The 18,426-nt window shown below is 48.6% G+C and overlaps 1 protein-coding gene across 1 annotated transcript in view; it reads left to right on the top strand.

Moving 5' to 3' along the window:
• LOC119976616 (alkaline phosphatase-like) overlaps window positions 1–18,426 on the top strand; it is a 75,964-nt gene that overhangs the window by 19,741 nt on the left and 37,797 nt on the right. Inside the window, exon 2 of the mRNA XM_038817233.1 lies at window positions 18,161–18,277. Coding sequence (XP_038673161.1) covers window positions 18,161–18,277 — 117 coding nt within the window. The remainder of the gene's footprint in view (window positions 1–18,160; window positions 18,278–18,426) is intronic.

Genomic DNA, 18,426 nt, shown 5'->3' with positions numbered 1-18,426 from the left:
GATGGTTAAAAAATGTTGGAATGCTACAGTGATGCAATGCTTTTGAGGATGATTCTATAGCACAGACAGCTTCATTATGTATCTGTACGTAACCTTCATACAGCTGACCTTAGACATGCTGAAGACAGATTTTTAAGCCGTGCTGAGGGTGTGCATGGAGGTGAGAGGCCACCTAAAGTAGCAGCACTGGCCGCTGTGTGGGTTCTCCAGCTCCATTCCTCAAATTGAGGGCAGTCAATTTAACTGATCTAAGACCTGTTGAGGCCTGTTTGATCCTTCAGGTCCCCCACATGCGAGGCTTAGAGGCCCTCCTCGCCTGCCTCTTTCAAGCGGAAAAGTTCCCAATTGGTCCTTGAGAGCCTGCCCACCGCCCAGCTGCAAGCCTGTCTTCAGGCCATACACCAGCCAATTTGGGCAAAATCACAGGTTGAGTCAGTGTTTCCCATTCAGTGTGATCTCCTGATCCCCATTTGAGCCTGACAGAATAGTCCTAAAGTCTGCAGGAAAATATGAAGTTAAACAGAGGTAATTACGTAGACATGAGGACAGATTATGTCCTCGTGGACTGGCCATGCAGACTAAAAGGTAGGATAGTTGATGAACAGTGGCAGTTGTTTAACAAGATCTTCAACTCCTCCCAACTAAAATATATTCCAGAGAGGAAGATGGTGAGGGGGAGGTGGGGGGGGGGGAGGGGGGGTGGGGGGGGGGGGTGGGGGGACACAAATCCATGGCTAAGCAAGGAAGTTAACAATAACATAAAGACAAAAACTAAGGCATACCATATTGCAAAGGCCAGTGACAGTGACTGGAGGATTGGGAACCTTTAAAAGATCAACAAAGGATTACTAAAAAAAAGTAATAAAAAGAACAAAGGTAAATTATGAAATAAAACTAACGCAAAATATAAAAAATATAACAAAAGCTTCTATACGTATATCAAAGGGAAGAGAGGAAATAATGTGAATGTTGGCCTCTTCGAGGTTGACACCCGGATGTTAATAGTGGGAAACACAGAAATAGAGGAGAAGCTAAATCAATATTTTCCCTCAGTTTACACAGTGGAGGATGCTGGCACCATCCCAAAAGTAACAGGTAATGCAGAGGTAATAGAAAGGGAGGAACTTGGTAAAATCATCATCGGTAGGGAAAAAGTACTAAACAAACTATTAGGATTGAATGCAGACAGGTCCCCAGGGCCTGAAGGCCTACATCCCAGTCCTCAAGGAAGTGGCAGCAGTGATAGTGGATTCATTGGTTATAATATTCCAAAAATCCTTGGATGCGGGAAAGGTTCCATTGGATTGGAAAAATGCTGATGGAACAGCCTTATTCAACAAAGAAGGAAGGCAGAATGTAGGAAATTACAGACCAGTTAGTTTAACATCTGTTGTTGGGAAATTGTTAGAAATCATTATTAAGGAAGTACTAACAGGACATTTCAAAAGTCAAAATGCAATCCGCGAGTCAGTGTGGTTGTATGAAGGGTGTATCGTGTTTGACTATTTAAAAAAAAAAGTATTTTATTACAAACTTGCATCAAACAGGTTACAGCAAGTAAACACCCTGGGAAACATACTTCCCAACAATCAACTATACAGTCTGTACAGATTTATCCCCTTTTTCACCCCCCCCCCCCCTCTTCTCATCACCCACCCCCTCACGACGAACAGCTCCTCAAACACAGTCACAAACATCCCCCACCTTTTCTCAAACTCAGCCGCTGAGCCCCTGAACTCATATTTTATCTTTTCTAACCGCAGGAAGTCGTACAGGTCACCCAACCAAGCCGCTATCCCCGGTGGCGATGCCAACTGCCACTCCAGCAAAATTTGTCGCCGTGCAGTCAGAGAGCCAAAGGCCACGACATCGGCCTTCCTCCTCTCCATTAGCTCCGGCTTCTCTGAAACCCCAAATATCGCCACCAAAGGGTCAGGGTCCACCTCCTCCTACCCTATTCTGGCTAAGACCGTGAACACTCCCGCCCAGAATCTTCCCAATTTTTCGCAACCCCATAACATGTGCGTGTGATTCGCCCACGCCCACACCTCTCACACTCATCTGCTACCCCCTGAAAGAACCCACTCATTCTTGTCCGAGTCATATGCACTCTGTGCACCACCTTAAACTGTATCAGACTCATCCTTGCACAAGACGAGGTCCCGTTTACCCTTTGCAGTGCCTCACTCCATACTCCCCAATTGATCTCCATTCCCAACTCTGCTTCCCATTTCTCCTTGATCTTCACTACCCGCTCGCCTCCCTGCTCCCCCAGCCACTTATATATATCCACAATTTTTCCCTCCCCTTCCACATCCGGAAGCAGCAATCGCTCCAGCAGGGTATATCCTGGCAACCTAGGGAACCCCCTCTAGACCTTTCGTGCAAAGTCCCTAACCTGTGGATACCTGAACTCGGTAGTTCAACCCTCTCCCTTAGCTCCTCCAGACTGGCGAACCCTTCCTCCAAATACAAATCCCTCACCTTGACCAGCCATACTCCCTCCACCTTCTATATACACTATCCATCCCCCCCAGCTCAAACCCATGATTCTCGCACAGCGGCGTTAGCACCGACATCTCTTCCATCCTAAATTGCCTCCTCAGCTGATTCCATATCTTCACCGTGGACTGCACTACTGGGCTCCCTGAATACCTACTTGGAGCCTTTGGCAATGCTGCCATCACCATAGCCCTCAAACCCGACCCCTTACAAGATTCCTTGTCCATCCTAACCCACTCTACCCCTTCTCCTTCCCACCACAGCCGCACCTTGTCCACATTCGCCGCCCAATAATACTGAATCAAGTTCGGCAATGCCAACCTCCCCCGCTGCCTCTGCCTCTTTAGCAGGATCCTCCCCACCCTTTAGTGTAAAGACCGGGAGAGCCTGAAAGCTAAACAAGAGGCGCGGCAGAATATTCATTTTCACCACTTGGACCTTTCCCGCCAAGGTTAAATGCAGGGTATCCTACCTCCTAAGATCCTCCCTGGTCTCCTCCACCAGCTTTGTTAAGTTCCACTTATGGAGCCCCATTCATTCCCTCACTACCTGAATCCCCAAATACCTAAACCTATCTCTCGCTACCGAAAATGAAGATGCCATTTTCGGTAGCGAGAGATAGGTTTAGGTATTTGGGGGATTCAGGTAGTGAGGGAATGAATGGGGCTCCATTAAGTTAGCCCGCTGTGCCAGCTCATTTACCGGGAATACCTCGCTTTTCCCTACATTCAGCTTGGACCCCGAAAACCTTCCAAACCTTCCCAACAGGCCCATAATCCTTGGTTTTGACTAATTTGCTAGAGTTCTTTGAAGGTGTAATAAGCCTAGTGGATAATGGGAATCCTGTAGATGCCTGCAGAAGGCATTTGATAAGGTGTTGCACAAAAGGTTAATATACAAGGTTAGATCACATGGGGTTGGGGGTAATTTATTAGTTTGAATAGAAGACTGGCTAACCGACAGAAGACAGATGGTTGGGTTAAATGGGTCCTTTCCTGGTTGTCAAGATGTAACTAGTGAGGTACCACATGGTTCAATCTTCGGACCCCAACTATTTACGATATATACTGATGACTTGGATGCAGGGATAGAAGATTCTGTATCAAATTTGCAGGTGACACTAAAATAGGTGGGATATTAAGTAGCAATGAGGAAATAAAAAAGTTTACAAATGGATGTGGATAGAATCATAGAATTTATAGTGCAGAAGGAGGCCATTCGGCCCATCAAGTCTGCACCAGCTCTTTGAAAGAGCACCCTACCCAAGCCCATACCTCCACCCTATCCCCATAACCCAGTAACCCAGGGATCTAGTATCCTCATGCACGAATCTCAGAAAACTAGTATGCAGGTACAGAAGTCATAAGGAAGGCAAATGGAATTTTGGCATTGATGCACTATCAATTACGACGAGACGAGAGTAGAGTGTAATCGAGGCTTTATTAAGCAGAGATGTGGAGCCTCCCGCTGCTGCTGCCGAAATGGCTGCAGCTCGGTGAGCACACACATTTATACTCCGCCTTCTGGGTGGAGCCAGTAGGCAGGGATCTACCCCCATACCTGTAGTACAGGAGCCTTACCGTATTACGTCCCATATGTGATATATATATATACAACAGTGGTGACTACCACATTCACCCCCTGTTAAAGAAGAGTCCAGCAGGGGTGGTGGAAGACTATTTACATGCTTAGGGTAACATTTTGGGGAAAGTTCACAAATTCAGACAATCGGGCGCCTTGATCCTCCGTTGTGAGTGCCGCAGTCCCGGTGGCAATGCAGGCGTCGGCTCGGTCGCCGGTGACTCCGGGAATGTGTAGACCTCATCTTCATCCCCGGGTGGGACCAAGGGGAAGATGGATCATCATCTGGAGCAGGGGCTGTGGTGAGGTGCGCCGGGGCAGAGGGGTGGTGGGGTGGTGGGGACCCAGCTGGTGCCAGGTCCCTGAGGGAGACTGTGTCTTGGCGGCCGTCGGGGTACACCCACGTACTATGGATTTTCATGGAGTAGCTGTACCCTCTCGATCAACGGGTCCACCTTGTGGAGCCGCACGTGCTTGCGGAGGACAACGGGACCTGGAGCTGCCAGCCACGTTGGGAGCGAAACCCCGGAGGTGGACTTCCTGGGGACAGCAAGGAGACGTTCATGGGGGGTTGCATTAGTCGCAGTGCAAAGTAGCGACCGAATGGAGTGGAGGGTGTCGGGGAGGACCTCCTGCCAGCGGGAGACCGGGAGATTCTTGGACCGTAGGGCCAGCTGGACGGCCTTCCAGACTGTCCCATTCTCCCGCTCCACCTGCCCATTTCTCCGGGGGTTGTAGCTGGTCGTCCTGCTCGAGGTGATGCCCTTGCTGAGCAGGTACTGACGCAGCTCATTGCTCATAAATGAGGATCCCCGGTCGCTGTGGATGTAGGCGGGGAAACCGAACAGAGCAATGATGGTGTTGAGTGCTTTCATGACGGTGGCAGACATCATATCGGGGCATGGGACGGTGAAAGGGAATCTGGAGTATTCGTCGACCACGTTAAGGAAGTACGTGTTTCGGTCGGTGGAGGGGAGGGGCCCTTTGAAATCCATGCTGAGGCATTCAAAGGGGCGGGAGACCTTCACTAGATGCACGCGGTCTGGCCGATAGAAGTGCGGTTTGCACTCCGCGCAGACCTGGCAGTCTCTGGTGATAGCCCTGACCTCCTCAATGGAGTAGGGCAGATTGCGGGCCTTTATGAAGTGAAAGAACCGGGTGACCCCTGGGTGACAGAGAGCATCGTGTATGGTCCGGAGTCGGTCCACTTGTGCACTAGCACATGTACCTCGGGATAGGGCATTGGGGGGCTCGTTGAGCTTACAGGGGTGATTGTACAAATCTCGTAATTGTCCACCTCAAGATTTTATCATTTTTGATCTTGCCCCACTGAGTGCTATTGAACATGAAGGGAACCGACTGTTGGTCAGTGAGGAGAGTGAATCTGCTGTCGGCCAGGTAATGTCTCCAATGCCGTACAGCTTCTACGATGGCTTGGGACTCCTTCTCAACAGAGGAGTGCCGAATTTCGGAGGCATGGAGGGTGTGTGAAAAGAATGCCACGGGCCTGCCTGTCTGGTTGAGGGTGGTGGCCAGAGCAACGTCTGATGCATCGCCCTCGACTTGGAAGGGGAGCGTCTCTCAACCGCGTGCATCGCGGCCTTGGCGATGTAGGCCTTGATGCGGTTGAAGGCCTGGTGTGCCTCGGCCGTCAGGGGGAAAACGGTGGGTGGAGTGAATGAGTGGGCGGGCCTTGTCTGCATAGTTAGGGACCCACTGGGCGTAGTATGAGAAGAACCCCAGGCACCGTTTCAGGGCGTTGGGGCAGTGGAGGAGGGGGAGTTCATGAGGGGGCACATGCGATCGGGGTCGGGCCCTAGAACACCATTTTGTATCACATAGCCGAGGATGGCTCAGCGGTTGATGCTGAACACGCACTTCTCCTTGTTGTATGTTAGGTTAAGGAGTTTGGCGGTGTGGAGGAATTTGGAAAGTTTAGCGTCGTGGTCCTGCTGGTCGTGGCCACAGATGGTGACGTTATCCAGGTACGGGAAGGTGGCCCGCAGTCCGTACCGGTCAACCATTCGGTCCATCACCCGTTGGAAGACCGAGATCCCATTAGTGACGTCGAAGGGAACCCTAAGGAAGTGGTAAAGCCGGCTGTCCACCTCAAACGCGGTGTACAGGCGGTCCGCCTTGCGAATGGGAGCTGGTGGTCGGCTGATTTTAGGTCCACTGTCGAGAAGACGCGGTACTGTGCAACCTGATTGACCATATCAGATATGCGTGGGAGGGGGTACGCGTCGAGCTGTGTGGACCGATTGATGGTCTGACTGTAGTCAACGACCATCCTGTTTCTCTCCCCAGTTTTCAAATCTACCACTTGAGCTCTCCAGGGGCTGTTGCTGGCCTCGATGATGCCTTCCCGCAGCAGCAGCTGGACCTCAGACCTGATGAAGGTCCTGTCCTGGGCACTGTACCTTCTGCTTCTGGTGGCAACGGGTTTGTAATCCGGGGTGAGGTTTGCAAACAGAGAAGGCGGGTCGCCCTTAAGGGTTGTCAGACCACATACAGTAAGGGGCGGTAGGGGCCCACCGAATTTCAGAGTTAGACTTTGGAGGTTGCACTGGAAGTCCAGGCCGAGTAGCAAGGCAGGGCAGAGGTTGGGGAGGACGTAGAGCCGGAAGTTGCTGAACTCTGCGTCCTGGACGGTGAGGGTGGCGGTGCAGTACCCCCGGATCTCCACCGACTTGGCGTTGTCTGCTTGAGGGTCCAGCTGCCAGTGATCCGGCTTGATGCGGAGGTCCATCGTTGTAAAATCTCTGCTGAATAAATTGATGTACTATCAATTACGACGAGACGCAAGTAGAGTGTAATCAAGGCTTTATTAAGCAGAGATGTGTAGCCTCCCACAGCTGCTGCTGAAATGGCTGCAGCTCGGTGAGACCACACATTTATACTCCGCCTACTGGGCGGAGCCAGCAGGCAGGGATCTACCCCCGTACCTGTAGTACAGGAGCCTTACCATATTACACCTCATATGTGATATATACAACAGTGGTGACTACCACAGGCCTTTATAGCTAAAGGAATAGGGAGGTATTGCTGCACTGGTGTGACCGCACGTGCAGTTCTGTGTACAGTTTTGGTCCCCTTATTTGAGGGGGGCTGTAGTTACATTAGAGGCAGTTCAGAGGAGGTACACTAGATTGCTTCCCGAGATAAGGAGCATGTCTTATGAAGCGGTTTAGACTATATTGAGCAGTTTAGACTATACTATGTCGAGTTTAGATGAATGAAAGATCTAATTGAGGTACATAACTCAATAAAAGGAATTGACAAAGTAGACGTAGAGCGGATGCTTCCTCTTGTGGGGCAATCTAGAAAGAGAAGTCATAGTTTTATGGTAAGGGGTAGCAGATTTAAAACATATTCCAAGGAGTTGTGGATCTGTGGAAATCACTACCCCACAGTTCAGTGGCTGCCGGAACATTGAGTAAATTTAAGGAGGACAGACAGATTTTTAATTAGTAAAGGGTTGAAGGGTTTTTTAAAAAGTATTTTCATTCAAACTTTAACACTTTTACATTTAATACACAATACATTACAAAGCAAAATAAACCCAACACCAACTCCCCCACCTTGAGCTCTCCAAGTGGAGAAGACACCGCAAAACACTCACTTCTTCCCAAATTTAATTTATAGCCTGAAAAAGGGCCAAATCTCCTAGTCAGTCCTATTATATCCCCCACTGGAGAGCCCGGGTTAGAGACATACAGCAAAAAAATCATCAACATGCACATAGGACACCCGAGGCGCCCCCCCCCCCCCCTCTCACTAGCCCCCTCCATTTATTCAAGCACCTCATTGCTCTAGCCAAGGTTATAACCAGCACAAACAAAAAGGGAGGGGACGTAGGGCACCCATGACTCGTTCCACGATGCAAGGGAAAATAGCCTGAAATCTCATTTGTGCCCATACACGCCATTGGATCCTTATACAACAATTTCACACATGCCACAAACTTAGGCCCAGTCCCTAACCTGTCCAACAACGCAAACAAATAACTCCACTCCACATCAAATGCCTTCTCAGCATCCAGGGCCACCACCACCTCCAACTCCCTCCCGTCTGCCAGAGAAAACACCACATTCGACAGACACCCCACATTTGACGACAACTGTCTGCCCTTTACAAACCCGGTCTGATCCTTCCCGATGACCTTCGGGCGACACTCCTCAAACCTTAATGCCAGCACCTTCACCAATAGCTTGGCATCCACATTCAACAAAGATGTAGACCTATACGACCCACACTCCACCGGGTCCTTGTCCTTCTTCAGCAACAATGAAATGGATGCCTGTCCCATTCTCTTGGTAGCACCCCCTTAGCCACCGTGTCCTCAAATATCTCCACCAACAGCGGCGCCAACCTATCCATAAACGTTTTATAAAACTCTACTGGGAAACCATCGGTATCTTACCTATCTGCATTTTCCCTATCGCTACCCACACTTCTTCCACTCTCACTGGCTCCTCCAACCCTGCCGTCTCTTCCCCTCCTACTCATCCTCCAGAGGCTCTGACTTATAGAACTCCTCAAATGCCTTGTTCACCTGCTCCGGTGCCGCCACCAGCGCCCAGTCCCTGGACCCGAACCTGCCAGCGGAGCTGGCCTGCCAATAAGCGGCTAGCCTTCTCCTCATACTCATACACAGCTCCCCTTGCCTGCCTCAACTGCCAAACTGCCTTTCCCGTAGACACAAGGTCATACCTCGCCTGTAGCTTCTTCCTCCCCACCAGAAGATCCAGAGTCGGATCCTCCGCATACATTCCATCCACTTCCAAAATATCCTCTACCAACTGCTGCTGCTCCCCTCTTGTCTCTCTGTCCACCTGAGCCTTAAATGGGATGACCTCGCCGCTCACTACTGCTTTCAACGTTTCCCGTAGTACTGATGTCTGTTTCTATTGAACCCTACATAATCCTCAATCGGCATTCCCGTTTTGGTGCAGAAATTTGGATCCGGCAACAATCCCCGAATCCTACATCCACGCAGGCCTCTGAGTTGGCCCCTTCTCCAGGACCACTTCCATCCAACATGGAGCATGGTCCGAGATAACAATCGCAGAACATTCAGCCTTCCTCACGCCGCCCAAAGGTGCCTTTCCATTACAAAAACATCAATCCTTGAATACACAATGTGTACTAGTTAAAAGAACGAGTACTCCTTATCCTGCGGGTGCAGAAACCTCCACAGGACCACCCTCCCATCTCTCTCAGAAACGCAGCAGACCCCTTCATCACCACCACCCACCCCCGCCCCAGGAGGTCAGCGAACGCGGCTTGGACCTATCCACCATCGGATCCAAAACTATATTAAAGTCCCCCCCCCCCCCCCCCCCCCCCCCCCACCAGTATTAACTGGTGCATATCCAAATTCAATATGGCAGCCAACATCTTTCTAAATCCTATGTGTCGTCCCCAATTTGGGGCGTATATGCTGACCAACACAGCCAATCTTCCCTCTAAAGCTTTCCCGAATGAAATATCTAACTCACGCAGCCCTTCCAAAGCCTCACCTGGTCCTTCACCCTCAGATGGGTCTCCTGCAACAGCAGCTTTCAAGCATTTCAAATGCGAGAGACTCTCGCTCGCTTCACTGGTCCCTCCCAGGCCTTGCACATTCCACATCACACCTGCACCAGGAGTCTCTCACCACCCCACCCCTTCTCTCAGTTATAACTGCTAATCCTAGCCCCGCCCAACAGACGGGACCCAGCCCTGCCCCTAGTCACCATCAGCCCCCCTTCCCAGAAGCTCCCCAGCCACTTTCACTTGAAACCACCTCACCCAGTATCATCCCCCCCCCCCCCATTCACACCTCCCAGCCCCATCGAAACCTGTCCACATAGGTTCCAATTACCACGGGCCCTCCCCCCACATCACTCCCATTTACTAGCCAATTCATGTTTGCTAGTGAGGTGGCCCCTGCCAGGGCCTCCTTACCCAAATAGAAAGAAAAACAACATTAACACCCCCCACAGCCAAACCTTCTAAACGCCCAAAGATTAACACCACCAAAGTCCAAATTCATTTCAGTCCCAGTCCTTCAGCTTTCTGCCTCCTCCGCCATCTTGAAGTAGAAGTCCTTGGTTTTGTGTGACCCTCAGCTTCGCCGGGTAGACCACCCCAAACCTCACGTTGCTTTTATACAACGCCACTTTCACCTGACGAACACCTGCTCACCTTCTCACCAGTTCCGCCATGAGATCCTGGTGTATCCGAATACTAACACCTCCCCACCTCATCTCGCGATTCAGCTTCGCCCATCTCAGCACCTTTTCTTTCACCTGATAGCTGTGGAAGCAGACTATCACAGCCCTTGGTGCCTCATTCACCGTTGGTTTTGGCCGGAGCGACCAGTCCAACTCGTAGAGGGAGGGGTCCCCCCCCATCAACTTGGCGAACATCTCCACAAAATACTCTGTTGGCCTCCAGCCAGGGCCGGCTCAAGGTACCGGCAATTCGGGCAGTCGCCCGGGGCGCCATGTGCTGGGGGCGCCATCAAGGAGTGCGTGACTGGCGTCAGAGACCCGGCGCATGCACAGTTGGGCCGGTGCCAACCAGCGCATGCGCGGTGGCCGCCCCGCACAAACATGGCGGATGGATCCAGGCTCGCCGGTGGAAGAAAGGAGGCCTGCCGACAGAGAGACCGGCCCGCCGATCGGTGGGTCCCGATCATGTACCAGGTCACTCCACCCCCCCCCCCCCCGGCAAACGGAGCCCCCCCCCCACCCCCCCGGTGAACGGAGCCTCCCCCCAGTGAACGGAGCCCCCCCCCCCAGTGAACGGAGCCCCCCCCCCCGAAGGGCGCCGAAGTTCAGCTTGCCCGGGGCGCCAGCAACCCTAGGGCCGTTTCTGCCTCCAGCCCCTCAGGCAGTCCCACGATCCTTAGATTCTGCCTTTGTGACCTGTTCTCCGGGTCCTCCACTTTGGCTCTCAGGCCTTTGTTACTCTCCACCACCCTCTCCAGCTCTTCTCCCGTCAAGGTGAATTGGTCACCATGCAGCGACAATGCCTCCTCCACCCGCTTCAACACCTCTCCTTGCTCCCGCACCTCCGTCAACATCTTTGCCAAAGCCTCTTTCATCGGGGCAAGAGTCTCATCCACCCACGCCCTGAGCGAGGTCATCATCTCCTTGCGATGCTTGTCAAAGTGCTGCCACTCGAACTCCACCTCCATCACCTCGGCCAGCTTATCCACCCTAATGGGCGTGGCCTCATTCAACAAGCCTGCAACCACCATCTTTCCTCCCACTGTACTCCCCACAGAACTCACCGGCGGACTTTCACTCCCATCCCTTTTCCCCCTGATTCTTTTTCTGCATTTTCAACATCCTTTGGTTGCCTTAGACTTTCTCACAAATCATCAGAGCAAATTCTCCCCAAACACTGGGTGCGAAGGGGCCAAAAACCAAAAGCTCTAGCGACTTCCACCTATAGGTCACCACCGGGAGACTCCAAAGGGATGAAAGGTTTTGGAGAACGGGTGGGAGAGCGGGGCTGAGGCCAAGATGAGATCAGCCATGATCATATTGAATGGCGGAGCAGGCTCGAGGGGCTGAATTGCCTACTCCGGCTCCTAGTTCTTATGTTCTTACGTACTGCAGTGTTAGAGAATTTAAGTTCAGGCACTACACTGTGCAGTTTGTGATCTTAGTTGTCAGATGCCAAGTGGAAAATCAGATGTGGGGATATTTCGGGGCTGCTTAGCACATTAGTACTCTGGAAATCGAAAAGGTTTGTCCGTCTGTTCATTTCCTTGACTGTAGTCGGTGCTTGCCCTAATGAAACCAGAAGGACTGGGAAGAGATTCATACCCTTAAAAAAAAACTTTTTTTTTAGAAATATGATTACTTTTGTGCACTTCATCTGATTTACTCTGCATTAAAATCCCCTCAAGATCTGAACCAGTTGTCATGTACACTGTCAATCTAGAAATGCAGACAAATCTAATCCTGTTAATAAATAGTCCTAATTCTCATTGTACAGATTTTGCTGCTTAAACAGAGCAGCTGCAAAGTGTAAGAATACCATTTGCTGACAGATAAACTGTATTATACAAACACACACACATTCTGACATCCCATCACCAACAGATGGTAACAATTTGGAAAGGTTTGTGCTGTTTTTGGCTGATATAACAGAACTTTAGCAAACTGGGAATATTATTAAATTAGGACGCAGTTGGAGCAGAATATAAACATTTTACCAGAATAAAGTGCACAGATTATTTCTGTATATTTGCTAGTGCTGTCAGCGATTAACTTGGGGCATTGGACATTTCAGACATGGAAAATTGTTAAAAGAGCTATATTCATTATAGAAGTTATTTTTTAATACTTTTTCAGACTAATATTTAATAAAATAAGTCCTTGTCCTGCCAGAGGAAGTATTTTTAAATAAAACTTTAAAAGAACAAAGTAACAGATGTGGATAGATGTAATCCCTCATGCTTTTCGAAATTGAAGTCTATTGGAAAATTAAAGACGTATGTCCAGCTCTGCTTCTTGAAGGGGATATTCCTAAAAATTCCTTCCTCCTTGTAATAGGGTAGGCTCCTTGAGTGGTGCAGTCCCATGGCACTAATTGCCTCCATTACTTTGCCCATGCCATTCTTCATTTCTGGATTTAAGACAGCCAACTCTGAGGGTATCAATCAAACCTAATGGTGTCTTCACTGAACCTTCTATCATGTGGAATCAAGAAGAGCTTTTGGAGAGAGAAGAAGCCTGGCTTAGCACACATATGCACAATCAATCACACATTCCTTTTCCTTCCCTTCTACGCTAAACCTCAGGTGGTAATTTGGCACAGATTAGGGATTGAACCTGGAACCTTTCAGGTTTCTACTGCCCGGTTTCACTGGAAAACTGAAGCATTGGACAACTTGTGAGCTAAAACACCTGAAACTTGTTGTAATTTAATGGAATACTGTCCCACCAGCGTCACCAATAATGTTGCCAATCGACACCGGAGTCGCCAATAATGTTGCCAATTAATAATGATGCTCTTTAGAGTCACCAGGTATCAGATGATACCACCACAAGGCTTTATTGGATATCGATCAAAGGACCGCACAACCAGTTAGTCAGTTCAAGTTCAAAGATGGTTTATTTACACACAAGGATTACTTCAACATGCAACACAAAACACTACAAGTTAAACTACACCTAACAACTACAATAACCTATACTTAACTTCAGGGCAACCGGCTCTATGCAGATGGACAGGGCCTTTGTCCGGATCTTGCGTGGCTGGGTGGAAGAAGTGGCTCTGTTTCTGCTGGGCTCAACCGTCTGGTAGCGATCATTGGTCTTGAACTTGTCTGTCTGGTCGTTATGCTGCACTTGGGTTGGCATAGGCCGGATCCAAGAGAGACCGAGCACATGGCTGTGTCTCTTTTTATCCCTCTGGGATTTTGCACTCTTTGGGGCGGTCCTTAACGTGGATCCAATAATTCAACAGGCTTCGATCACTGCCTTCGATTTTGACCAATAAAGGGGCAGGTGCCTTGATTGTTGGGCGTGTCCTGAGCGGTCATTTACCTTGGCTATTTGGGCTCCCTGAGTAAAGGGAGTGACGCTGATTAGTCTGTATCTGTATCGGTTACCTGAGTACAGTCCTTTTGTTCTTGGGAAATGGGCCATTCGAATGCAAACGAGCGGAGGTTTCGATCGCGTCTAGCTATCTGGGTTGCAAATACACACACAAGCTCTGAGTCTGTCTGAGTCCTGGGTTGGCCATAATTCCCATGGTCCTTTGCAGGTGGCCATCTGAGATGGCTACAAACTATTTGTGCATAGGTTTAATGATCAGATCTTCTGCACTGTAAATTCAATGACCTGCTTCAAGCCTGTAGGGACAGAATTATTCATGAAGGCCTCACCTTCTCAAACCTTGCCCCCTCGTCTGAGGTGTGATGACCCTCAGGTTAAATCACCACCAGTCAGCTCTCTCTCAAAGGAAGACTATGGTCCTCTGGGTCTGTGGTGACATTTACGTGGAGACAATTGGCAGGTGAGTTGCTGTAGGTTTCTGTGGTGCATCTTCCAGCAGCCAGTATGTTTTGGTGAGGCTCAGGTACAGATGCTCAGATGAGATGAAAGCGAATGGATGGGGCAGGCTGGTTATTGGTAGATGTAGTCGACACGACATTACAAGGTGGTTCTGAGTTCTGTAAAACTACTGATTTGGTGTACCACAGGTCTCTCAGTATAGCAGCTCCCTCTGCAGGCCTTCAGGTTTACTGCATTATTTTGGTTCCAACAACTATTACAATGCTGAAGATAATTTCAATACACAGCAGTTTTGCATCGTTTATTTTGTTGTTAGAGACATCGGATGCCTGATATATTTACCCTGGGTTGAATTAAGTTTCAAATTGTGATCATTTACAGTTTGCTGGGACTTGATTAAACAGAACAGGAAAGCCTTTATTTGATTTTAATTTTACTTTTATAAATGACCCCCCAGAAAAGTTAGGATTGTGGTGAAAGGTGTCTTAAAACACATCTATCAATTTATTTACCAATCAAGGCCTTTTGTTTCATAGTTTTTAACCTCCTTAATTAAGAAAATATATCACTGCTAAGAAGCAGTTAAGAGAGGGTTCACTCGACTGTTCCCTGGGACGAGGGGGGATCTTATGAGGAAAGCCTGGGCCCATGTCCATTGGAGTTTGGGAGAATGAGAGGCGATCTTATTGAAACACAAGATCCTGAGGGGACATGACATAGTGGATGCCAAGAGGAAATGCTAAAACTAGGGGATACAGTTTACCAATAAAGGGTCTCCCATTTATGCAAATGTATTTTCTGTCAAAAGGGCATTCTCTTTTCCAGAGCCCAGTGGAGGCAGAGTTATGGATGATTTTTAAGGTTGAGTTTTGATTGCCAAGGGAGTACTTGAATTTTAAAGGCTGTTAGATAGATTTTTGATCAACAAGGGAGTGCAAACAGGGAGGCATCAAGGCCACACATGGAAAGTTTTCCTGCACTGGGGAGCTGAGGTTGCCAGCAGTACTGGCTCCTCACAAATAGGGGCACCATTTTGAAAGGTTCCCCATTCTCTACACTATCACCCCCCATACACTCTTCAGGACTCCCCCCCCCCCCCCCCCCCCGCTTTCAGGATCTCCCAACATTTTGGTGGCCCCCTCAAACCCCCCACCCCTCCTTTCATGGGCATGGCCTCCCAGACTCCACATTTAATGTAAAATTCTGCCACAGTTTTCAATTCCATATTTCCATGCTCCAATCCTTGGTGCCAAACTGGGACCTGGGCAAAGCCAACCAGGCAGTGCCAACCAATTAGGGCAGCAGGGTAGCATGGTGGTTAGCATAAATACTTCACAGCTCCAGGGTCCCAGGTTCGATTCCCGGCTGGGTCACTGTCTGTGTGGAGTCTGCACGTCCTCCCCCCTGTGTGCGTGGGTTTCCTCCGGGTGCTCCGGTTTCCTCTCTCAGTCCAAAGATGTGCGGGTTAGGTGGATTGGCCATGCTAAATTGCCCGTAATGTCCTAATAAAGTAAGGTAAGGGGGGGGGGTTGTTGGGTTACGGGTATAGGGTGGATACGTGGGTTTGAGTAGGGTGATCATGGCTCGGCACAACATTGAGGGCCGAAGGGCCTGTTCTGTGCTGTACTGTTCTATGTTCTATGTTCAATCATGCAACATGTCATTCAGCATGATCACAAAATCAGAGTCCTCAGCAAATTGGTGAAGCCTAGCAAAAAAGGCTGAGATAGACTCATTGTGGTCCCTCACTGCAGAGCTCAACTTATAATCAAAGGTCTTGGGTTGAAATGTTCTTTAGCCAATTTTACTATTGGGTCAGAGGTCTTCGAGTCAGGTGCCTCCAGAACCATGAGGTTCCTAATCAAATTATGCGTTTAGGGCCCACAAACTGTCAGAAGTATCAACTTCTGTTTGTCCTCGCCTGTCACCGCAGTCTGAGTAATAGAAAAACAGAGCTGTTCATTATAGTGACTCCAGTCCTCAGCCCCTTGGTCAAATGGGTCTAGTTTACCAGTGCATTTTCACTCACAGTTTAAATAATTCTGGCTCTTGCTGGAGTTTCTCTACTCTCTAGGCTGTTCCTTCCAATTCACAATGACTGTCGGCTACGATCAAAATCTTTTACTTCATCACCAATGTGGTGACTCGAGACAAATACTGGAAGCTTCCAGTAGTTAACAAAGGGGTTTAATGATGAAAAACAAAGGCAGTCAAGTAACAGGCACAGAAAACTGTACAACAGATCTTAACACTTCAGCTCCCTGGCCCACACTGCCCAGGTCCTGCTCCCAAGACCTCACGCAAACTCCCTATTGGGCAGGATTAATATGCTCTTGTGATTGCCCCCAAGCCAGTCATGTGGTCCATGTGGCCCGCCCCATTAAAGGGGCTAGCACACTAGCCAACCTTCATTCATGCCACTATGTTACCCCTACACCACAAGCTTTTATTTTGTTCAATAACCTTTGATGTGGCACCTCATCAAATGCCTTCTGAAAATTTAAGTGCAGTACATTCACCAGTTCCACTTTAGCCATAGCATCTGTTACTTCTTGAAAGAACTGCAATAAGTTGGTTAAACATGACTTATCTTTCACAAAAACAAGTCAAAGGCTATAGGGGGTAGATTGGAAAGTAAAACCACAATCAGTTCAGCCTTAATGTTACCAACTGCTGGATAGGAGAGGTGGTGACATAATGGTAACCCAGGGGCCCAGGCTGATACTCAGGGCTTTGGTTCAAATCTAACCATGGCAACTGATGGAATTTAAATTCAATGAATAAATATGGAATTGAAAACTGTGGCAGAATTTGACATTAAATGGGCAGGCGCACATCCAACCCAGAAGCACATGAAATTGTGCGAGAAGACATTGGCCTTGCACCCCGACATTATCAGTGTCATAATATCCACTCATGTATATCATGAGATGCAGACAGGAAGCGATTGACACACAGGATAACCAATGAACACACACGACACAGAATAACCAATCACCAGACAGGACATCACCACTATAAAGCCCACAGGGCATTAAGGCTCTCTCTCTCTCACAGGACAAGGCTCGGGAGACAGTCACAGTGCACAGGCCAATGAACATCATCACCATGTGGTAGAGAGCTAGTCTGGTCAAGCCAGTAGGAGATTATCAGTTAGGTTAATAGAGTGTCAACCCACAGCAGATTATGTACAGCAATCAACAGGTTCAATAAAACAGTGTTGGACCATCTCCTGTGTCGGAAGCCTGTTTTTTGTTTTACAGAATCCAGTTGCAGTCGATGTTAGACCAGCACAGATAACACATGTGATATTTCGCAGCAGACAGGGATATGATCACGTCTGCCCCCACTGACAATTAGGAAGCTCATTTAAAGGATTCAAACTCCAATGGACCTGGATTTTATGGTCTGCGCACAGGCAACGTAGGCAGGCGGCCAAACTATTTTTGCTGTTTATCATCCAAGGTGGGGGAAAAAGAGGCAGGCTGAGTTGGTAGGAGTTATTGAGAGTTTGAAGTAGGCTTAAACTAGCGTTTTGTGAATGTTTTCACAACTTTCTTTTGAGGTTTAAGCATCTGGTTTGAAGTTTTCAGGACATTTCGATTACGAGACAACTCTCTTGAGATTTCCAACCCTTTGGCACCCTCATTTGCATCACTGTAGACGGGTATTGTGTATTCAGCAGGGAGCACCAGCGCTGAGGATGAAGGCAGGGGTCAAAGAGAGAGGAGGCCAGGTAGTCGCAGGCATCGTCACAGAGGAGAGGCACAGGGTTTTCGGGGTTAGAAGGGAAGAAAATCTGCAATCCTTACCTGTGATTCCAGGCCCTCCCCAATGTGGTTGATTCTTAACTTACTTTTGAAATGGCTTCGCAAGCCACTCAGTACAAGGACAACTAGGGATGGACAGTAAATGCCGGTCTGTCATTCCTTGAGAGATGGTGAAGGGACTGATTTGCTCCCAATTTGTGTATTCATTATGTTTGTACATATAGTTTAATTGTTAGACAAGACAAAACTGAAAACTTCAAAGCAAATATATTTTTAACATTGCAGAAGCAGAAGAAGACCCAACGTTTTGGAATGTGAAGGCTAAACAAACGCTGAAGATTGCTTTGGAACTCCAACCATTGAAGCATAGAGCAAAAAATGTGATATTGTTTCTTGGTGATGGTGAGTAGATCTTCTTTGCCTCCATTATAAAGTCTTTTTTTCTCAAGTTATATTTGTTCCAGCTCAGCATCTGTTGATGCTTCAGGCTGGTTGAACACCATATTTTCCAATACTTGCACTGTTACTATTAAGCCAGCATATATTGTATA

Source organism: Scyliorhinus canicula, chromosome 13, assembly GCF_902713615.1.
Source record: "Scyliorhinus canicula chromosome 13, sScyCan1.1, whole genome shotgun sequence".
Lineage (NCBI taxonomy): Eukaryota > Metazoa > Chordata > Chondrichthyes > Carcharhiniformes > Scyliorhinidae > Scyliorhinus > Scyliorhinus canicula.
This window is presented reverse-complemented; position numbering and strand designations above follow the sequence as displayed.